The sequence below is a fragment of the Phoenix dactylifera genome, chromosome 16, assembly GCF_009389715.1.
Source record: "Phoenix dactylifera cultivar Barhee BC4 chromosome 16, palm_55x_up_171113_PBpolish2nd_filt_p, whole genome shotgun sequence".
Classification (NCBI taxonomy): domain Eukaryota; kingdom Viridiplantae; phylum Streptophyta; class Magnoliopsida; order Arecales; family Arecaceae; genus Phoenix; species Phoenix dactylifera.
In genome coordinates this window covers 5,195,699-5,214,775 of record NC_052407.1, presented here as the reverse complement: position 1 = coordinate 5,214,775, position 19,077 = coordinate 5,195,699, and the positions used below count along the sequence as shown (strand labels likewise).

General features: G+C 37.9%; 1 protein-coding gene across 1 annotated transcript; it reads right to left on the bottom strand.

Moving 5' to 3' along the window:
* Positions 1-5,112: 5,112 nt before the first annotated feature.
* LOC103713680 (growth-regulating factor 6-like) lies at positions 5,113-9,885 on the bottom strand. Its single transcript, XM_008800692.4, has 4 exons — positions 9,256-9,885; positions 8,446-8,670; positions 7,710-8,046; positions 5,113-6,275 (listed from the first exon to the last, which is right to left on the bottom strand). Exons 1-4 carry the CDS (start codon positions 9,584-9,586, stop codon positions 5,480-5,482), a joined length of 1,689 nt encoding a protein of 562 aa, XP_008798914.1. The 5' UTR covers positions 9,587-9,885; the 3' UTR covers positions 5,113-5,479.
* Positions 9,886-19,077: the final 9,192 nt, after the last annotated feature.

The following is a 19,077-nucleotide window of genomic DNA, read 5'->3' as shown; positions in this document are numbered from 1 at the left end:
CAGTAGGGTGTGATAGTAGAATGAAGTGGCTAAATTGGGTTGAAGATTAGGAGAGTAACATAGATGATACTATTCACAGATGCAATTTACTCAACAAAATGGTCACTGATGGCCTTCCAGTTGTTAGTCTGAGAACTCCTAATTTAGAAGACTATGGTGATGGCGATGCAGTTCCTGACTTTGTATTGGTCATCGTTCTTGATAGTGGTGTTGGTAGACTGTGCAAGCTTATTGCAATGGTTTCCAGGGTTTTAGTGGCAGAGAGGGAAGGGGTTTAGGATTTGAGAGAGAGATGGAAGAAATGAGAGTTAGACATGTTCAGGGTTAAGCTGCTATCAGGTGCAGCAACAGAATCAGGTGTAGTTAGCCAGTTTTGCATCTTGCTAATATTGTTGCTGTTGTGCACCCCCCCCCCCCCCCCTAATTTGTCTCGTCATAACCCTCCTGAATCAAGTATCTCCTATTATTTTGTTTTTACATTCAGCTAAGCTTCACTGAACCCAGAGTGGAGTGCCCTTTTTATTGAAGATGACCATTTGGTTTTTTCACTGAATCATGGAAGTGCATTTTCTTTAATTTCTTATAGTTAACCAAGATACAAGCATATACTGTTCTTTTGTAGCACTTAGCATCAGTTTCTATAAGTTCTTCCTAGCCCCCTCAGTTTTTAAATATCAATGGAAAACTGCCTCCTCTCTTGCTAGCTAGAATCCACTACATTGCTCATTCCTTTCGTCGTCTATAAGGCCCCAAAAGGAACCACAATGAATCTGTGTTGGGTATGTGAGTCTTTTGTTCCTTAAAAATGCAGAAGTTAGTTTAAATGTATTCCATGTGATTGTCAAGTTTTGGAAGTTGGAACTTGGAAACCTATTAGATTCCTTCTTTGGGTCAGTTGGGGGTGAGGTTGGGCTGGATATGAATCTGCTTCTTGGGGTACCAATAGGAGAAAAATTTCAGTCTTGTGGATATACAGGTTAAAGAGATAAGAAGAGGATTGGGAGCTAAAAGAAATTTGGAGGGAATTATTGCAACAGGTTTTTAATATACTTCTTTCTTTTTTTTTTTGGAGGGACAGACTCTAGACATGAGCAAGTGGCCTACAAGTTCAGTCCTTGAATGCAGGTTACAGTTTTTATATGCATGGTGTCTTGTCCTTTTCTAGTATGTTTTTTTTTTGTTCTTTTTTTTGGATAATTTATGTAAAATAAGCTAGAGTAGTTCAGTTGCTGTTAACCACAAGGTCAAAGAGATCAAAGGTTCAATCCCTTCCCTAGTGGAAATAGACATTTACATATTTTAGTTTGATGTAATATGATAGCTTATATCGTTGCATTTTGGTTATAAAATAGCTTACATATTCCATATCATTGAAACATGATTGATTGAAAGATCGAGTTTGTTCTGTAATCACATTTTTCTTCACCATTCACCCTCACACTTTGCTAACCTCGTTGAAGCATATTTCTTTTGTAGTTTAGGTGAGATAGTTATCAGGCTTGCATATTTGACCATGTTAACTTTACGTTCTAGCATTATTTACATTGTACATGATTTTGTTTCCTCTCTGACAGCAGGAACAGGATGTCAACTTTGTTCATTGCTTTGGGCTGTAATTTTTGGTCCCTTTTTAAACTTTAAAGATAATCTGATTACATTGAATCGAAATAGTATCGAATTTTTTATTATTATTATTTTCAGTGAGTCATTAGAGTTGTCTGTTTTGCCGGACGCCCTGGGCTTCTTAAGCAAACAAGATTTTTTTCTTTAGCTTGCAGTGTATGGCTTATCAGGAGGGTAGTGCATCTTGCTGGTCCCTCTGATAGCTGGATCATTTTGAAAAGTTCACATGTATTCAAGGTATAATATGAGCGCTGAAGTTTGTAAAAGTATATCCTATTAAATCTTTGTATATGTTCTACTTAGCTATATTATGTTTATTGAGTGCGAATCTTGATTCTGTCAGGCTGAGTTAGTCTTCATCAATTGGAGTTGCCTGTGGTTTCGATACTCCTCTTGATGTCAAATAAATTCATTGCCTTGGAACATACTTTGATGCAGTGCTAGTAGGAGGTTTTAAACTAGTAGTTGTACAGGATTGTGCAAAGGAATTCATATTATTATATGGCAAAAACAGCCTTTTGTCAAATTATCATTATTCATTCTATCCTAATGAAGCGAATTAGCGAGTTGACCAAGATTTATTTTAAAGGTTTATTTTAAAGGCGTGTAGCAAATTATTGTTTTCTCTTTTCAGTTGACTATCATTAAATAGGAGCTGCAATCGGGTTGCAAGTCGGATCAAAAGGTCTACCAACCTAAACTATTTATTAAATAAGTAAAATATCCTGATTCAAACCCCACTCTTGAGTTAGATGAGTGGACTGACCCAACCTGATTATAATCTATTTAATAAATGGGCAAATCAAGTTAAGCAGGTTAAGTAATTTGGTTTCAAACAGGGTTTATTGAATTTTAAATGGATTGGATTCAATCTGTTAAGTAAATGGGTTAAAATGGGTTAGGGACGTGGGTTGACCCATTAAAGATCTAGATTCACTTAGTCAGATTTGAACATACTTAAAGCAGATCGGTTATGGATCTGGTTTGTTGGTTGGGTCGTAAATTGCAACCCCTATGCCTGATTAACTTGCACTTTGTATTTAGGTAGTATTTTGAGTGAGAATAAGAGTTTGCAATATTTAATTTTTCTTCCATGGACGGTGCCCGCTCCACCGCATAAAATTTGTGTCATTGGAGATGGAAAAGTATGAAAGATTACTCTTAATTAGTTAAATTCTACTTAATAGAATGAGGGATCATTTGGTATCACATTCATTTTTTATTTTTAAAATAAATAAATAATTTGTTTCAATTTTATTTTAAATTTTAAATATATAAACATATTGGTATAGTTAGTCATTTTTTAAAAAATAACTATAATAATAGTGGTGGAAATGGTGAAAATTATTGTGGTAGTTGCAGCATCTACGATAGGATTGAAAATAGTAGCAATATAGTGGTGGTGATGGAGACATTAACAATATAGTTATGGCAACGATTATGGTGTTGGTGGTGTGATAGATATCACAGTAGTGAATAGAATTGTGACATTTGAGATGGGGGTAGCAAAGGTGACGACAAGACGATAGTGGTGGCCATTGTAGTAATGGTGGGGGAGACAAACAATATTAGTGATGGCGGCAATGGTGGAGGTAGTAGGTGTTCGGTGGTATTTATTTTTGAAAAGAGTAAAAGTAAAAATTTCCTACTTACATTTTTTCTACAAATAATATTTTTTTAATATATATATATATATATAATTGTATCAAATACATTTTTGTCTTAAATTTATAATCTTATTTAGAGAAATAAAAGAAATAAAAAATGATGGCGCTAAATCAATTGTTGTGGGTGCCCTACTTCCCTTTGTTTTGCTAGCTTAGTGCAACAAATGCAGGATTATTTGAAGCTAACCCTGCAACAGAGGACCAGAACACTAGAGGCATCCACTGCTTATAACATGTCAAAACTAATGCACTCTCTTGCATCATAGTCCATGAGTCTTGTCCCAGATGGAGCCGTGTATACTCTTCCAGAAAAATGGCCATGGCCACTGATAAAAATAAAACCACAAGACATGCAGAAAGTGAAGAGATCGCCTGCAATTCCTTGGTAATAACCACACTCGATATGATCTCAGCACTGAAGCGTACAGTTACCAGCGCACGCTTCAACAACTCGCTGAAACTTCTGCGGAAGTAATGATCACGAAGCTCTGTGGAGGTCGGCAGAATGACCCTGCAAAGTAGAAGAATTTGCAAAGAACGTACTGAAACTCTCTTGCAGGTTCAAAACTGTAGAAATGGAAGGATATCATAGCCTTTGGCAGTCGCAGTTTGTGATGATTTCATTGCTTTATGCTGCAATGTACCTCTTTCAAGCTCTTCTTTTTAACATTTGAAAACCAAGCTACCGAACTTGAGCCATTTGACCGATGCTCGGAAATAGTTATAAAACTTTTAAAGTAGTTAAAGCAGGAGCATCTTTGGATTCGCCTATGAGGGGATGAAACTGGTGCAATAGCTACAACGGAATGACTGCATTCATTGTGCCACGGACGGTTCCATCCGCTTGGGAATTATCATAACCATCTGCATCTTTTAGTAAGTACGTACTTCACCAATCAAGTTCTTATGATACTAGACAACCCATCAATCAGCTACAGCCTAGATGTTTCAATTTATTTGAGAAAAAATCCATGCAATGGAAGCTTTGTGCAGAAACATACATATAACCAGAGGATTTTATTTTGGCAGACATAAGCAACACTCTTACCAACCTGCAGTGGATATCAAAGTTAAAACCCGTCGAGCCAACTCAAACTTCGGCCGAGTTACTTTGACTCGGCAAGTTTCGAGCCAACCCAACTGACTCATCGAGTTACCCAAAACTCATTATCCTGTTGAGTCTTAAACAGTAGGTATTATTTTTTGCAATACAATTTTTTTTTTAAGATTTTCAACCAAAGCAAATAATCGGGGCACCTTTTGGTAAGCATATTTAGTATAAAGTTATAATAATATAAATAGAATGTGAAGGATCGGGATTTTTGCGCGTTGCCTGCCCTGCCTGAAATCCCCCCATAAATCATAATTTTATCATGCACTGCCGGGTTCTAATGGCTGCCCCCTCCTAGCAATTTGACAGACATTCAAATAGAATTTGATGGCATGTCAAATAGCCATTGATATACTTTAATTTTTATTTTAATTATTAAGTTGACAAATTATATGCTGTCTATGGACTAAAAATTTAGGGTTCGTTGTTTTCATGTATATAAATATCTTATTTATATTCTTAAAAATCAATATTCGATAACATATATATATATAACATTAAATACGTATGTGTGTATGTATATATGGATGCATGTATATATGTATGTGTGTATCGTATATATGTATGTATCTGCAAGTCTTGATGTTCGAGACTCATTGGGTACTGAATGCTGGATAGAGTCTATGAGTCGACTCAACTTGGATCGCGTTCAAGTTGAGTTGGGTTTTTGAATTTTTAAACCATAGTGGAGATAAAAGCACAGAAGTATAATTTTGGCAAACAAGGCTTTTCTCTTCAAAATCTTTGCTATATCAGAGTATACAAAGAAATGCAGGAGCTGGAGAAATAATTAAACAGTATATCCTGATCAACCCCCCTTCTTTTTCAAAATACCAACGAAATAAAGCAACTAGTTGACAGCCACAGATCAAACCCAAGCCAAAACAACAGTATACTCACACCAAGACACTGGCAGGCATGCCAATGCTCCACAAATCAACATAGAAAATGACAAGAAACAAATAAAAGAACGAAGAAACTGATGCAACACTTAATACAATCACACGATCTTGGGAAACCTCTCTCAAAGTTCTTCCTGCTGTAGCTTTTCTTGTTGCTGCTTCACTAACTAAAACGATTATGATGAGGTAATGGTCGATGGATTTACAAGGTTTGAGCTACCGATTCTGTCCTGGAGATTGTGTTTCTCAGCAACTGGACTACTCCTAGTGGTACTACACAGTGAGCCAAAGCTAAATTTCTGCAGGACACCAGTTTGGGATGACTTTAACTGGGGGCTCGAGTCCCAACCATTTGTCACGAGCTTTAAGGATGAGAAGTTCTTATTATGGTCCAGGCAGGTGTTGGCCAAGGCCTCTCCAAGAGGGCCACCCATGGAAGACCCCCAAGAGGTCGGTAGCCAACTTGCCTGCCGTTGGTTCCCATCATTTGGGTGGCCTCCTACACCTACATGAGTATTATCAGGATCAAAATCCAGAGACAACTTGAGTGATGAAGGTGTATGCTTTTCATGTGTTGGAGAAGAAGAGGATGATGAAAAGTCAGAAGAAGCCACAGGGATTGAAATAGAGAGTTGAGTTTTGTCAGACTGCATTTCACTTTCAGTCCGGATGATGGTTGAGCTATCGGAGTGCTTTTTGTGCCAGTCATCAATGAAGTGTCTAAAGGTATTGGCTGGGGAATCTTGATCATTGAATTCTACAGAGGAGACTAAGTTATCATTCCCTAAGTAGGAGTTACTTGGGAGCTTAAATGGTGAGTCTGAGATAAGTCCATAGTTTGCTCGTGAAGGCAATTCTGCGAAAGGGTTATGCTGATCTGCAATGGGGAATAAAGTCTCTGTGGGCTCTGAGTTCACTGAGTTTAACATGGAGAGGTCATGTGAGTTATTCAACTCATTGTTAGCCAAAACCCTGCAGAGGAACATAGACAAAGTTACAAATATGAAAGAGGGAAGTTTTATATGCTCTGAAGAAGATTTACAGTATTCACCTACGATCTTGTTTCAGTATGATACAGCTGAACAAAAATACAACTTCTAAGTAGTTATTTGAAATCACAGCATTCCACAAACAAATTTCAATTAGCTGATTAAGGTCTGCTAGGTTTGACCGGAGACCACTAGGAAATCTGATATTCTTCAAAGAATCAGTTTAGATTAATAACCCTAAATGGCTAATGCTTACATCATTACAAAGATATGAAGAGACAACTACACCTTAAAGTAAAGAAAGAGGAAATATGTAAGCTATCATGGCTGCGGATCAATTTAATTAAAGAGAGGAAAAATACAAGCCCGACATGGGTGACGAGAAAACTGAATCTTCTTCTTCAAAAGGGAATTGAGAGGTACAAACATTTTATCCATTCAAATCGTATCTATCAGTCCTTTTTTGCTATAGTGTCTAGGAAATAACTATCACAACTCTGACATTACCTCAAATGAGACCTTAAAAGAAGCATCATCTCATAAGAAATGTAAAGAAAGAAATAATATATTTTCTTACATGATAACCATCCAGTCCAATATAAAGAAAGAAATTGGACCACTCCAGTGAATATTGTTACACAATTATGTTGTAATATATAAATGCTTTAAGAAATGTCGCATGAAAATCAGTTCTACTTGTGCTTGACATTATGAAAATCCTTAAAAGTCAAATGTAATTCCCTTTATCAAAACATACATTGTATTTTTTATTTTCATTATGACACACTTCAAGTCCATGAAACCCTGGAGTGTTGCTTAATGGTTGAATGAGCTCAAACTATGTAACATATAAAGGGTCCTCCATACTTGATAATGGGTAAGAACTAATAAAGTTCCTGGAAACTTTTATATAGTTGCTCTATTATGTGAAATGTACCATTTAACATATACATCCAACTATTCTCTTTTAGTTATTTTAAAGGTTTTTAAGCACGACCTTTGCTTGATATTTCATATCAGTACTAGCTTGATAATAATATATTTCCAAGAGTGAATGCCAATCAACCAACAGGATGCATCGACATGCTGACTCAGCATGTTTGGAGGAACTCATGGAAATGTGTCATACTAGTTAGTGATCAAGAATAATGTCTTTGAATCTTCAAAAGATTCAAACGAAATGTCAAATGGTCATAACAGTTTTTACTGGTTAAAAAACATAATCATTTGAACCATGAAATCTAGTTCTTGAGGAAGCAAACAAAAACCAACTTCAGGAATATACAGAAGGAAAGAAGTATGCATCAATACCAGTCTCACTGCTATAATTCATAATAAAAGCAATGGAACTTGAAATGAAATACAACATATGGATTTTCGTACCAAAAAAAATACAGCATACGGATTTCATGTATACCTGTCAAACTGTGTGGGGGAAGAATAAGTGATGTTTGCCTTCACATTATTCTTCTGCTGCTGAGCCATTGTGAAATTATTAGGTGATCCACTGCCAGAAACAGCTGGAGCTGCTGGTGTAGTGGCGTTGATGGGCATCACCTTTGCGGCACGGCCAGTTTGGCCTTCCACAGGCTTTCTTGAACGATGGCGGCCCCGATTCATGTGTCGCTCGCAATACTTTTGATCGGCAACTGCATCTCTTGAGCACCGCCATTTCTTGCCATCAGTCCGACGGCATCTTCCAGGCTCTGGGTCAGCATTCCCAGAGAAACCTAGATGGAAAGATCCCCATCCAACTGCAGCAATTAAAAGAAAATTATGCAAGGATTAGGATAATGCTACCAACTTTAATAAACAACTTAATGTGTACTCTACCAAACATTAGAAAACAACTTGTAAGTCATATGAAACTAAAAACTATGAATCAATTCTTCTCATAAAAATCACACCCCTATATAGTAATCATTATGTAACACATATTCCAGGATTTAAAGGGCTCTTGTAGATTTTTTTTTTAAAAAAAAATTGGACAATGCCATTCCTAAAAAATCCCTTGAGACTGAAATCAGAAAGACATGTAGGCTACTTGTACATAAACCTATTGCTAGAACAGAAATGTTGGCATATTTCCATCTTGGATTACCCAGTAGAGATTTTGTTATCAGTTACTACTAGTTAGAGTGAGGACAGCTTACATGTATTGGGTCCAAGAGATCCAGCTGAGAAGGATGTGAACCTAGATGAGCTTAGACTTCTCCTGATTGAGATTAGCAGACTGGTTGGTATAGGAGCATTTGCATTCATATATTTGTAGATCAAGGCCTGCTGTTCTAGCTCCATCCACTGCAAGGGAGTGAAGGGCCCCTTAACCCCTGCCAAAACCCCATGCATTTTCACATCAAGACTTCCCGAAACCAAGCCTAAGAAGAGAAAAAACAAAAGATTAGGAAGTAATGAAGCAACAGGATAAGGCTAAACCCCACATCATATTATGGAACACAAGCAGAAGCAAACAGAGATCGAGATAGGAGGAAAATAACATGTAACAATAACAAATAACAGAGCCTTGAAAGGGGCCTGGCTAGGAGACTGGTCAGGATGACATTAATAAGAGCTCATTAAGTTGCATAAGTATAACCAACCCAAAAAAATAAAATTTATTATTCTTCCTTCTCTCTGTCTATCTTTTTGTCCCATTTATCTGTTCTTTGTTGCGAAGAAAGTGGACTGATTTCCATAAACTACAACTATAAAGACAGGGAAAAGAAAGGACTCAACTTTCTTCTCGACAAGATTCAAACTAAAGATGGCTCAATAGAATGCCATGAAAAAGATCCCTACCAATCAACACCAGAATCAATATTATACCACAAGAAGACCAAACCCTTCGAGCATAGAGGCCTCACACCGACCCAAAAAAACGAGCAGCATGATCCGTTTCACCAAATCCCACCGGTCCCATGTTAGCCCAAAGTCTTCAAACAAGCATTTTTATTACGCTTTACCTGCATTCCCAACATAGGAGGACGCTAGAGGGACTGATGACAGTGGTTCGCTGCTGAATAAAAAAGCATCCGGCTTGGATGAGGAGAAGCTGAGCATTTGCTGTGCATCAGGGAACAGGGAAGGGGCCTCAGTCCTGGCCACCTTGAGGCATCTCCAATCATGCTCCTCTGGTCCACAAGGCCTCCCCTCTTTCACGAGACCAGACCTCAAGAACCCATTTTGCTTATTGGATTCAGGGTCCGAAGAAGCCCGGGGAGAGAAGAAGACACCACCACAGAGAAAAGAGGCACCCACCAACCCATCCATGCCCACCACCCCACCAAGGTCCATTTCAGCCACCAACACTGTAGAGTACTACAGGAGGAACAGACAAGGAAAGAATGCAGAGATGGTCTCATGCGTTGAAGGAGGGTCTGAAGAGTAGAAAAAAAAGGGGTAGCATTTTTAAGGGGTGGGTGAGTGTGTGTGTGTGTGTGTGAGAGAGAGAGAGAGAGAGGGGTGAAGGTTTTGGTGTGGTTTCGGGCCCAGGAAACAAAGAACCGGACTGTTTTCCTTCGGACAACCTGCAGGAAAGAAAATAATTGGTGGGGATTGGGGAAGGAAGGAGGAGGAGAGTGAGAGAGAGAGAGAGAGAGAGGCTTGTTTCCAGTTGTTTGGCCTTTGGACGTGAAATTAAAGGCTCTATTTATAAAATTTGAGAAACTGATTTTTTACTCAAAAAAGCTGGCCAATATTCTGACCTAAAATACTTTGTCAAAAAAATATCATTTAGATTCTTTAATTTCTAACTTAAAATAGCTAGTTGGAAATATTATTTAGATTGTCTGTGGTCAACCCTAATAGATCCGTGCTACAGTATTTTTTAGTCTATATAGATTATAGATCGGATCCATTCTAATACTATTTATAACAATTATTTAAATTTAATAATTTTATATAAATATTAAAGATCTATCCAGTGAATAATCAATATGAGACTAAATAGATGTCCGTATGTATTCTCACACAAACTATAAAGAGAAACAACTCTAGACATACCAGCAACAATTTCGGACAAGTAATGGGTGCACTCTATCACAGTATTTAAGGAGTAAAGCCGTCTTGAGCAGCATTGCCTGCAAGCCAATCAGTAGCTTGATTTCCTTCACAAGGTATGTGAGTAGCCACGAATGTTGTGGCTGACTGCTTCCCACGCCATAGTATCCTGCAACAATGTGCTGTTCTTCATCCTGCATAAAGCGAGTTTGTTAATCCAAAACAACACTGTGGTTGAATCACTTTCAAGTCAAACTTCCTGTGCATGAACAGGAGAAAAACAGCACCTAGTTACTGCTCATTCTAATCCCTCATGTGAGCTATCAACAACTGCTATGCCCTTCTTTTTTGTTAAAAAGAAAAGGAAGAAAGAAAGAAAGTGAAAAACAACTACAATGCCCTAATTATCATCACAAATAAGGATCATTTGCTGGTAAGGTGAAGTGCTCAACAATTGTATGCAGAGTCATGTTTCACAGCAATAACTTTCACAGCATGCAAGAAGTCTGTTACAGAATGTGAACTACATTGGATGTGGGTAAGATCCTCTTTCAACTGCATGACTCTGGTATGAGAGTGGTTGGCATGGAGCCGAGTGAGCTTCGACCAGGCTGCATGGGAGGTCTCCGATGTAGCAATCAGTGGAATAACAACTTCTAAAACTGATGCCAAGATTGCATGAAGCAGGAGCTTGTCCTGCCGAAACCAGAGAAAATACGCAGGGGATGGAGACGTCGGTGCTGAGGAGGATGATGAGGACGTATCTCCCTTCGGCAAGCACGGAGTCCATTGGTCTTTACATCCTGATGCTGGCCAAAAGATATGGAGACCTGGAACTTAGGTTGGGAGAGAGGAGCTAGAGGGAGTTGAATGGCTGCTGTGCTGTGATGTTGCAGTTGCTGCTTGGGTACTCACTTGAAGGGGAGACGGTGGGATGGGACTTTTATTTATTGGATGGAGTGAATTTCCCATAATGCCCCTACTTTCTCTTATAGAGAGGTGCAATTTTTTATTACCTTGACAATGAAGTGGCATGAGATAACCATTTCCTATTCGGCTTTTGCTTGACATGGTAAACACTATTGTCAAGCATTATCTTAGTTAATTAATCAGTTTCATGGCCCTTCTTTTCGAGCAATTACTTTTATTTACTTTCATTTAAAAATTATATTAAATTAAAAAAAATTTTACCTATTTTATTAAATTTATATATCTTTATTGAAATAGTATACTTGATAGCTATCTATTTCTATATCATTTTTTAAAATATTTTATATTTATTAAAAAAAGGGGCTGAGCTTCAAGGAAAGTTGGGTGGCTGCATTGATCAAGATTAGTTGCGGAGTGGTAGTGGTGGGACTGTTGACAACAGCAAAGAGTGGCATTAGAGGAATCGCTAGAAGTCATGAGAGAGGATCGATTTCTTCTCATTGAAGGAAAGAGCTGCTCTGATACCATAAAGATGATAAAATTTTGATACATTTTCATTAATGAGACATGTGCATATAGGTTGTAGGTTCGTTAACCAAACAACAGAATGGGAGTGATTTAAGTATTGTACGACTAATCACATCCCTCGTAGATATACATGAGCTTCCTATTATCCTTGTGGTTTTCTGGCCATTCCCTAGCTAATTTGTTTCCACATATTTATGGATTTTAAATCCACTTTGTACTTTGTCTCAAGGAACACCTTGCTATATGAAAGGCAAGCAGCTTGCTGCACGGAAAATAATGAAATGGACTTTCTCGTGATAATGTTAGGTAGGGAAGGTAGGCCTAAAATGATTGCAGTAAGCAAAAGATATACGTTAGTGATAAGGCATGATAAAATCTCAATTGTTCAACAAGCACGCGTAACGGGTGCTATGAAAAATTGATGCATGCATAAAATCAATTTTGAGTAATTTATTATATTCAAAAAAATAACAATTATAATTGAAAAATCAATTCAGTTAAAATTTTGTCTACTACCGGAACTCTTATGTTGATGTGTCTCTATTCTAATATGGATAAAGTGCAGTATGTGGCTCCCTTGTTGGAACAATATTTACCTCCACTCGTCATTAGGTACAGTAAACTAGTGAACTCCCAATTAAGGAAAATCCAGGATATCATTATAAGTATATGGGTTTGGCTCTAAATTTATTAAACTAAATACACAGTGGGTACTCGTGCCCTTGGGTCAAGAGACTACCTGCATGTTGTGCATACAAGATCGATATCTCCAACTTTGATAATGATTTTCTAAGAAATAGTTTATATCATTGACAACTCAGTATAAAACATACCTACAAGCCAATGCAAAGTAATTACTTCGATGATTATAAGAAAATAACCACTCCAATCTATTATGGAATACAATACACAATTTCAGCCATATGAGTGTGATGCTTGATACAGCCCAGATTCGACGACCCTTAAAACCGTAGAGCAAACATGAGGTATGCGCAATCAACTGCAGAGCGAACCGCCAAGCAAATAGCTTGGACGTTTTTAAGCTGACACAATCTTGAAACTCTGGATAAGAAAGGGTGTAACTGCCCAGCGCGGCAAATAATGATTCTGACAGCTTGTCTGAAGATCAAACGACTAGATCCCAATAGACTCTCATCCTTCATTCTATATAAACCAGGCCAGCGAACCTTGGATAAGAGACTTTTTCATCTCGTTATTCATTTTAGATCTCTACTATTCCTTCCAAAGCTTTGTCTGATTTAAACATTAGAGGATCCTCCGCCAGATACATACCGATAACTCCTGGTTGCTTCTTTCTGTTTGTAGGTTGAATCTCGGTCTGCTTTGCCTAGCTTCAGTCGAGCCGACCAATCATCAAATCACCAAGACTCTGTTAGGTCGTTTTTGGGCATCAACAATGCCCAATCTCACCTATGATTGTGACAAGTATCTTAGATTATTTCTTCCATAAGTTTCATCATTTGGAAGTCTTTTATTTGGCTAATGTACACAATAAATTTTAGGCTACTTTTTATAATTTCTTAAATTAAAATATTACAAGGTAAATGATGTAGCTTGCATCAATTATGAAATTTGGAATAATTTTGTTCGAATGATAGTTTTGGTTGCAGAGGATGAGAATAAAGTCCAATGTAATGTTTCAAGGTTGGATCTAAGAAGCATGTACTAAAATCTTAGTAAGTAGGAGAACAAGAGCCAAAAGTAAAATCACTAATTAAATAAATTAAAATTAATTATATATATATATATCCAAAAGCTAATTTAATAGAATTATAGAAAAAACCTTATGTGCACTATCGTCTAGATCTCAAGAAAATCTGCATGTGGAGGCTTGGTACTTCAACGTAATGTTTGCTTTGGACATCATCATTCATCAGCGATAACCCCAATCAAGCCATCAACCTCACAACAAGAAGGCTAAGAAGGTGGACATGTCATCTTGAAAGAAAGGAAGCCACCTTTATATCCCCCATCCTGTACCTCAATCTCTCCCCTCTTCTCTTGTATTCTTCTTTTTCTTTCTTATCTTGTAACAATTTCATCTACTCTCTTTTTCTTCAAACAAAAGAACAATGTAATGCTCGGTTTCTAATACCATTAAGAAACTGGATTCAGGCAATATAATGCCATGTAATGCATCAGAAAAGCTAGCGGCAACTCATAAATGAGAAGGTGGTACAAGTATTTCAGGACAGATAAATTCTTTGGGCATGAATGAATGGGCTTTTACTTGCGGAGAAAGTATTTCCGATGGACTGGGTTTGCGTGCCGGCTAGTCTTCGTCGCCATATGATTTACGGGATCAGGGGGAAGCCAGAGACCGGTGCCGAAGGCCAGATTGAGGTCATAAATGACGTACTGGGTGGTAAGGTGGGAGCCATGGATGCATCTTTAAGAATGTTGGAATAACTGCACATAGAAACAACCTCCCGTCCCTCGCATGCATTCTCATTAGTGACTTCATTCATTCTCCATCCTGTGGTCGAGGACATAAGAGAGTGGTGCAGATACCAGTGCCATATAGGGGTCTTTTTAGTATTTCTTAACTATATATATATATATATACTTGTTTAGTGTTATATTATGAATAAAATAAAAAACTGATTCTCTTACTTCAAGTATGTGAAACTTTGAGCGGGACTACCTGCGAAGCATGGTTCTTTTTCTTCATCGTTTCTTCTCTTATTTTTTCTCTATTTCCTCTCTCTTCCTTTTCTCACTTTCTTTCTCTTCCTGCTCTCTTGCATCGGAGGGCGAGAGAGATGTGCAGGTGATGGCAGTGGGGTACGATAGATTGAATGTTCCTTTAATTTGTAGTGTGAAAGACGCCACGGTAGGGTGTTTTCGGGCAGTGGCATCTTCATAAATGAGCATGGATATTTCTAAGCATAATGCAGGTGATGTACAGTTGTGGTTGGGGGATCAAATGTGTTACGAGGGAGAGTGGTATCTTCATAAATGAGCATGGATATTTCTATGCAAAGATGAATTTATGTGCAGTTCTGGCACCATAAATGGGGGGATCAAATGTGCTTGAGAGAGCAAAGCTGATAGAGACCTGAATGGAGAATTTAACGTACATGTTTGAAATATAACGTCGCCAGTCAACAGACATTCTTACTACAAATCCATGAATACGTAAGGCATTTGTATAGACATCTTTGAGCAATGTCTTTATATATATCCTGGATTTCTTCATATTTGGCCGAGTTCGAGTATGAGCTTGAACTTGGCGTGTTTAAAAAGGAGCTGCTCAAGCATGAACCAAGCTTGATACATTTTGTTTAAGCTCAGCTCATGTAAGTTCTAAATCAAGCTTTTACTAAGCCAAACCTAGCTTTTTTTTAATTATGTGGTCTACCACATTATTCAAGCTTAGTTCTTTTTTAAGTCGAACTTTAGCAGCTATTGGAGCTCGAGAAACTATCCATGCATTGTAATCAATATTCACAAAAGGCATATATGCAACTTCCAAATCTTTCAAAAGTAGAGGTGCAAACGAGCTGAGTTCAAGTACCAGCTCGAGCTTGGCTTGTTTGAAAGGGAGCCACTCAAGCTCAAGCCGAGCTTGCCCTGTCTTGTTCAAGCTTGGCTCATATAAGCTTTAAATCAAGCTTTCAATTCCTGAAGCCTAGCTTTCCTTTAATTATGTAATTCACTGTTGATCGAGCTTGGCTTCCATTTGAACCAAGCTCCAGAAATTATCTATGTTTATTTTATATTCTGGAAGGGCATGTATATGAATTCCAAAGCTTTTGAGGGTAGAGGTGCAAACAAGTTGGGTTTGAGTATCAAGTCGGACTCGACTTGTTTAAAAAGGAGTTGCTCAAGCTTGAGCCTAAGTTTAACATATCTTGTTCAAGTGCGGCTCATATTAATCCACCACCATTCAAGCTTGGCTCCTTTTTGAACTGAGCTCTACATGTACTATTTGAGTTCAGCTTTTCTAATTGAGCGAAGCCCCAACTATGCTTCAAACAAATTAATACCAAGCTACTCGATCATGAGCAACTCTCAAATCATTTCCAATCCTGTTTTAGAACTTTCGGTGGATGTAAATAATATTTCCCTTGTCTTAGAGTATGCTAAAATCTTGAGAAAGGTAAACCATTTTATCACATAAACAAATTCCAACATGTCATCTAATGCTCGTTCACACACCTTTATCTACATCCTCTTAAATCAAACTCATTGATAAGGTACTTACTTAGGGAGCACCAATAACACCATCAGTTTCTATATATATATAAGTCCATGCCCAATCCTTTTTACATCATTTTTTTTAATTGCTTAAATGGATCAACAGAGTTGTCCCCATAGATCAAGTGGGAAAATTTGTGCTACCCACCGGCACTCATCCACCACCTTAACCTCTTATGAGTCCTCATGCCGGACTCTAACCATACACCTAGCCTTCGTGGGGACGCAAAATAATTCTACCCGCCATAGTAAAGTAGCTGGCGCTGGGGCTTGGCCATCTCCGCACCATAATTTTTGGGTGCACCAATGGACCACACTTTGGATGGCCATGTGTGATATCTGTTTTTTTCAACGGATTGTAAGAAAATATAAAATATATAAATAAATCTACTTTACTCTATCAATTTAAATTTTTGAGATTAGTGATAATTTTAACATGATATTATAATAAATTTTTGAGATAAGTAATGGTTTTAATACAGACTATATTTTAGACAGGCATATGCAACCATATCAGTACTAATGTATCGAATTTCATCAAAATTTTGCGGTTAAACGTATTTGGGTGAGAGCAGCGACTCTTCGGTCCCCACTTTTCTCGAGAAAAAGGCGGGCGGAAAAGCGGTGCGTATTCGGCTGGAATCGCGAAGGAAAGCGACGGCTACCATTGCCCGATTCCCGTGCCCTCGGTCCCAACAATTGTCCATCAATCATGCGGCTGTTGATCTCCAAAACTCTAGAACCGTCTCCATAGTATTTTCCTTGTACGTTAATGTTTCTATGCGGTAGGTTAAAAATCCCTATGCGAGCGAGATCGGACGGTGTAGATGAGTGATCGTATAGATTTTGTATGACGAAGTCCGTAAAAAAGAAACGGTATTATCCTCCTAGCGGATCGGGAGGAGGAACACGGCAGGGATCAGACACGAGGATTGATAGCGATGTGTCATCAAAAGCGTGTCCCACGTGACCCCACCACGTGGTCTCGAGGAGAAAACTGGTCCCAGTTTGCTCTCAACTGGATAAAGCGACAGAGTTTAAATCCATGTAGTATGACCTGTCATGTTCCGTACCACAAATTTAGTGGGGCCTATGGGATTTCATGTGCTTAAGTGGTTTTTGGTTGGAAGATCCGAGTCCGCATAACGCAGAGGCAATTTTGGTGCTGCAACCGGATGACCCGCCTCGTTTCGCTTATCTTCCTGATGGGGCACCCGGAGGAAATCGATCGGGTGCCATTGAGGTGGTAGTCCAATAATAGCGTGGTCTTATTTTCAACCAAATGGTTCCAAGTTCGAAACATACGGACGTTAATTAAATTATGGAGACCGGATGCTTTCTGCTCGGACAAGAGGTCTGGAAGGACGTATCACTCTATTGGTAGTCTCTGTGGTACCAGATTTCACGTACTCATACGTGGTATTCGTGCCGGAGCTCGAAAAGATAACCGAGCTGGGCCCACGGATGGAAAGAGTATGAGTAAAACCGGCTGGGGTGCCCAATACACGGTCATTTCTGTCCGCATTGAACATTCTTCTGATGGGATGGGGGCCCAGTGGAGGCTGCTACGTGAAGGTGGGCTTGTCGCTTCTTTCCCCCTTCCCTATTTTTTCAAGAAAAAAATAGGCGATTGGGTCCCATGTCTAGTGCATGTAGTTTTTGACTGCTGTAAACGTCCCTACTTTTCTTGGTGACAGCACCCACTCAACTAGGCTCCACATTTTGGAGAGTGGGTGTGTTGGCGTGTGGATTTATCGCGTCTGTTGATGTTTCCTATTTCTAATTAAGGAGTGAGACAGACAAAAGTGACAAGGGGCGAGCACCAGGGGGGGGAAAAAAAAGGCACACTCCTTATCTTGCCACGTGTTCTCTAATGAGGGCTGTATTAAAGAAAAAAACCTAAAACACAAGAACTACTAATGGAATCATCAGTCTCATAATTAAAAAAAAATAAAAAAAATCATGCACGGTATCTTTTTTTTTTTTACTTTCATAATATATTTTTATCGGTATATTACATGAATAGACGATACACAATAAGTAAATTAATCATCTAACAAGCCAATACATACCTTTAGGTAAATCAATATATAGTTTTGAGAGTATAAAATTCACTAGTACACAGTACACGGCTAGATAATACATACTTAATAAATTAGTCATCTAACAATCCAATATATACCTGGAAGTAAATTGATATATAATTTCTATAACATCATATTCACCAGTACATATTACATGGTCAAATGAAATACACTTGTCAATTTTTTGTTACATACTGCAAGCTTCTATGATATACATCTAATAGTGATCCCATACATACCTCCAAATAAATCGATATATAGTTTCTACAACATACCTTTTATCAGTATATACTATATAGCTAGAAATGTACACCAAGTAAATTAGTCATCTAGCAAGCCAATATATATATCTAGATAAGTCGATACACAATTTTCAAATCATGAGTACTGATACATAGCACACAATTTTTTTAACTTTGTTTAATTATATATATGTGTGTGTGTATCATTTCTTAGATTCTATGAACTCTTAAGCCTAAATTTATGGAAAAGAGAGAGAAATTTGGAGGAGAAAGGGACTCGAAAAGGAGAAGGAAGACCTTATGGACGAAAGAGATGACTTGACAAGAAAGAGAATGGATGGAGAGGCTTGATGAGGAAGAAAGAAAATGTTGTGTGCAATTTTCTTTCTTTATTTTTTTTAATCATAGGATCGATGGCTCTATTAGTAGGAGAAGTCCACTTTTAGATTTCTTCTTTAAAATTGGCATTATGGGACATATGGCAAATGTTTTAAATTGACAACAGCAACCTTCACAATAATTCCAATGGACAAATTTTCATCGATATAAGCATCAAATTGGCCTTATTATTATAGCCACCTACTCTAGGTTGGCTTGGTTGAGCACCTAGGACTTGTTCCGGAGGTAGAGGGTTTTTTCTTTAAAGATTTGCTTTATTGATGCATCTCAGATTATAGAGTAATTTGATGATTCCTATAAAATCATTTACCTAAAAAAATAATTGCAAGAGAAAATAAATTTTGCCACATTTATTTTGAAAAATAGTACCAAAAAAAGATTA

What these genes read in the sequence shown, in the direction of transcription:
- LOC103713680 (XM_008800692.4), bottom strand. Translation starts at nt 9,586, where the DNA reads ATGGACCTTGGTGGGGTGGTGGGCATGGATGGGTTGGTGGGTGCCTCT. An exon ending in CTCCTATGTTGGGAATGCAG is followed by an intron (nt 8,671 to 9,255) that starts GTAAAGCGTAAT and finishes TTCTCTTCTTAG; the next exon opens with GCTTGGTTTCGGGAAGTCTT. An exon ending in TCCCCCACACAGTTTGACAG is followed by an intron (nt 6,276 to 7,709) that starts GTATACATGAAA and finishes GTTCCTCTGCAG; the next exon opens with GGTTTTGGCTAACAATGAGT.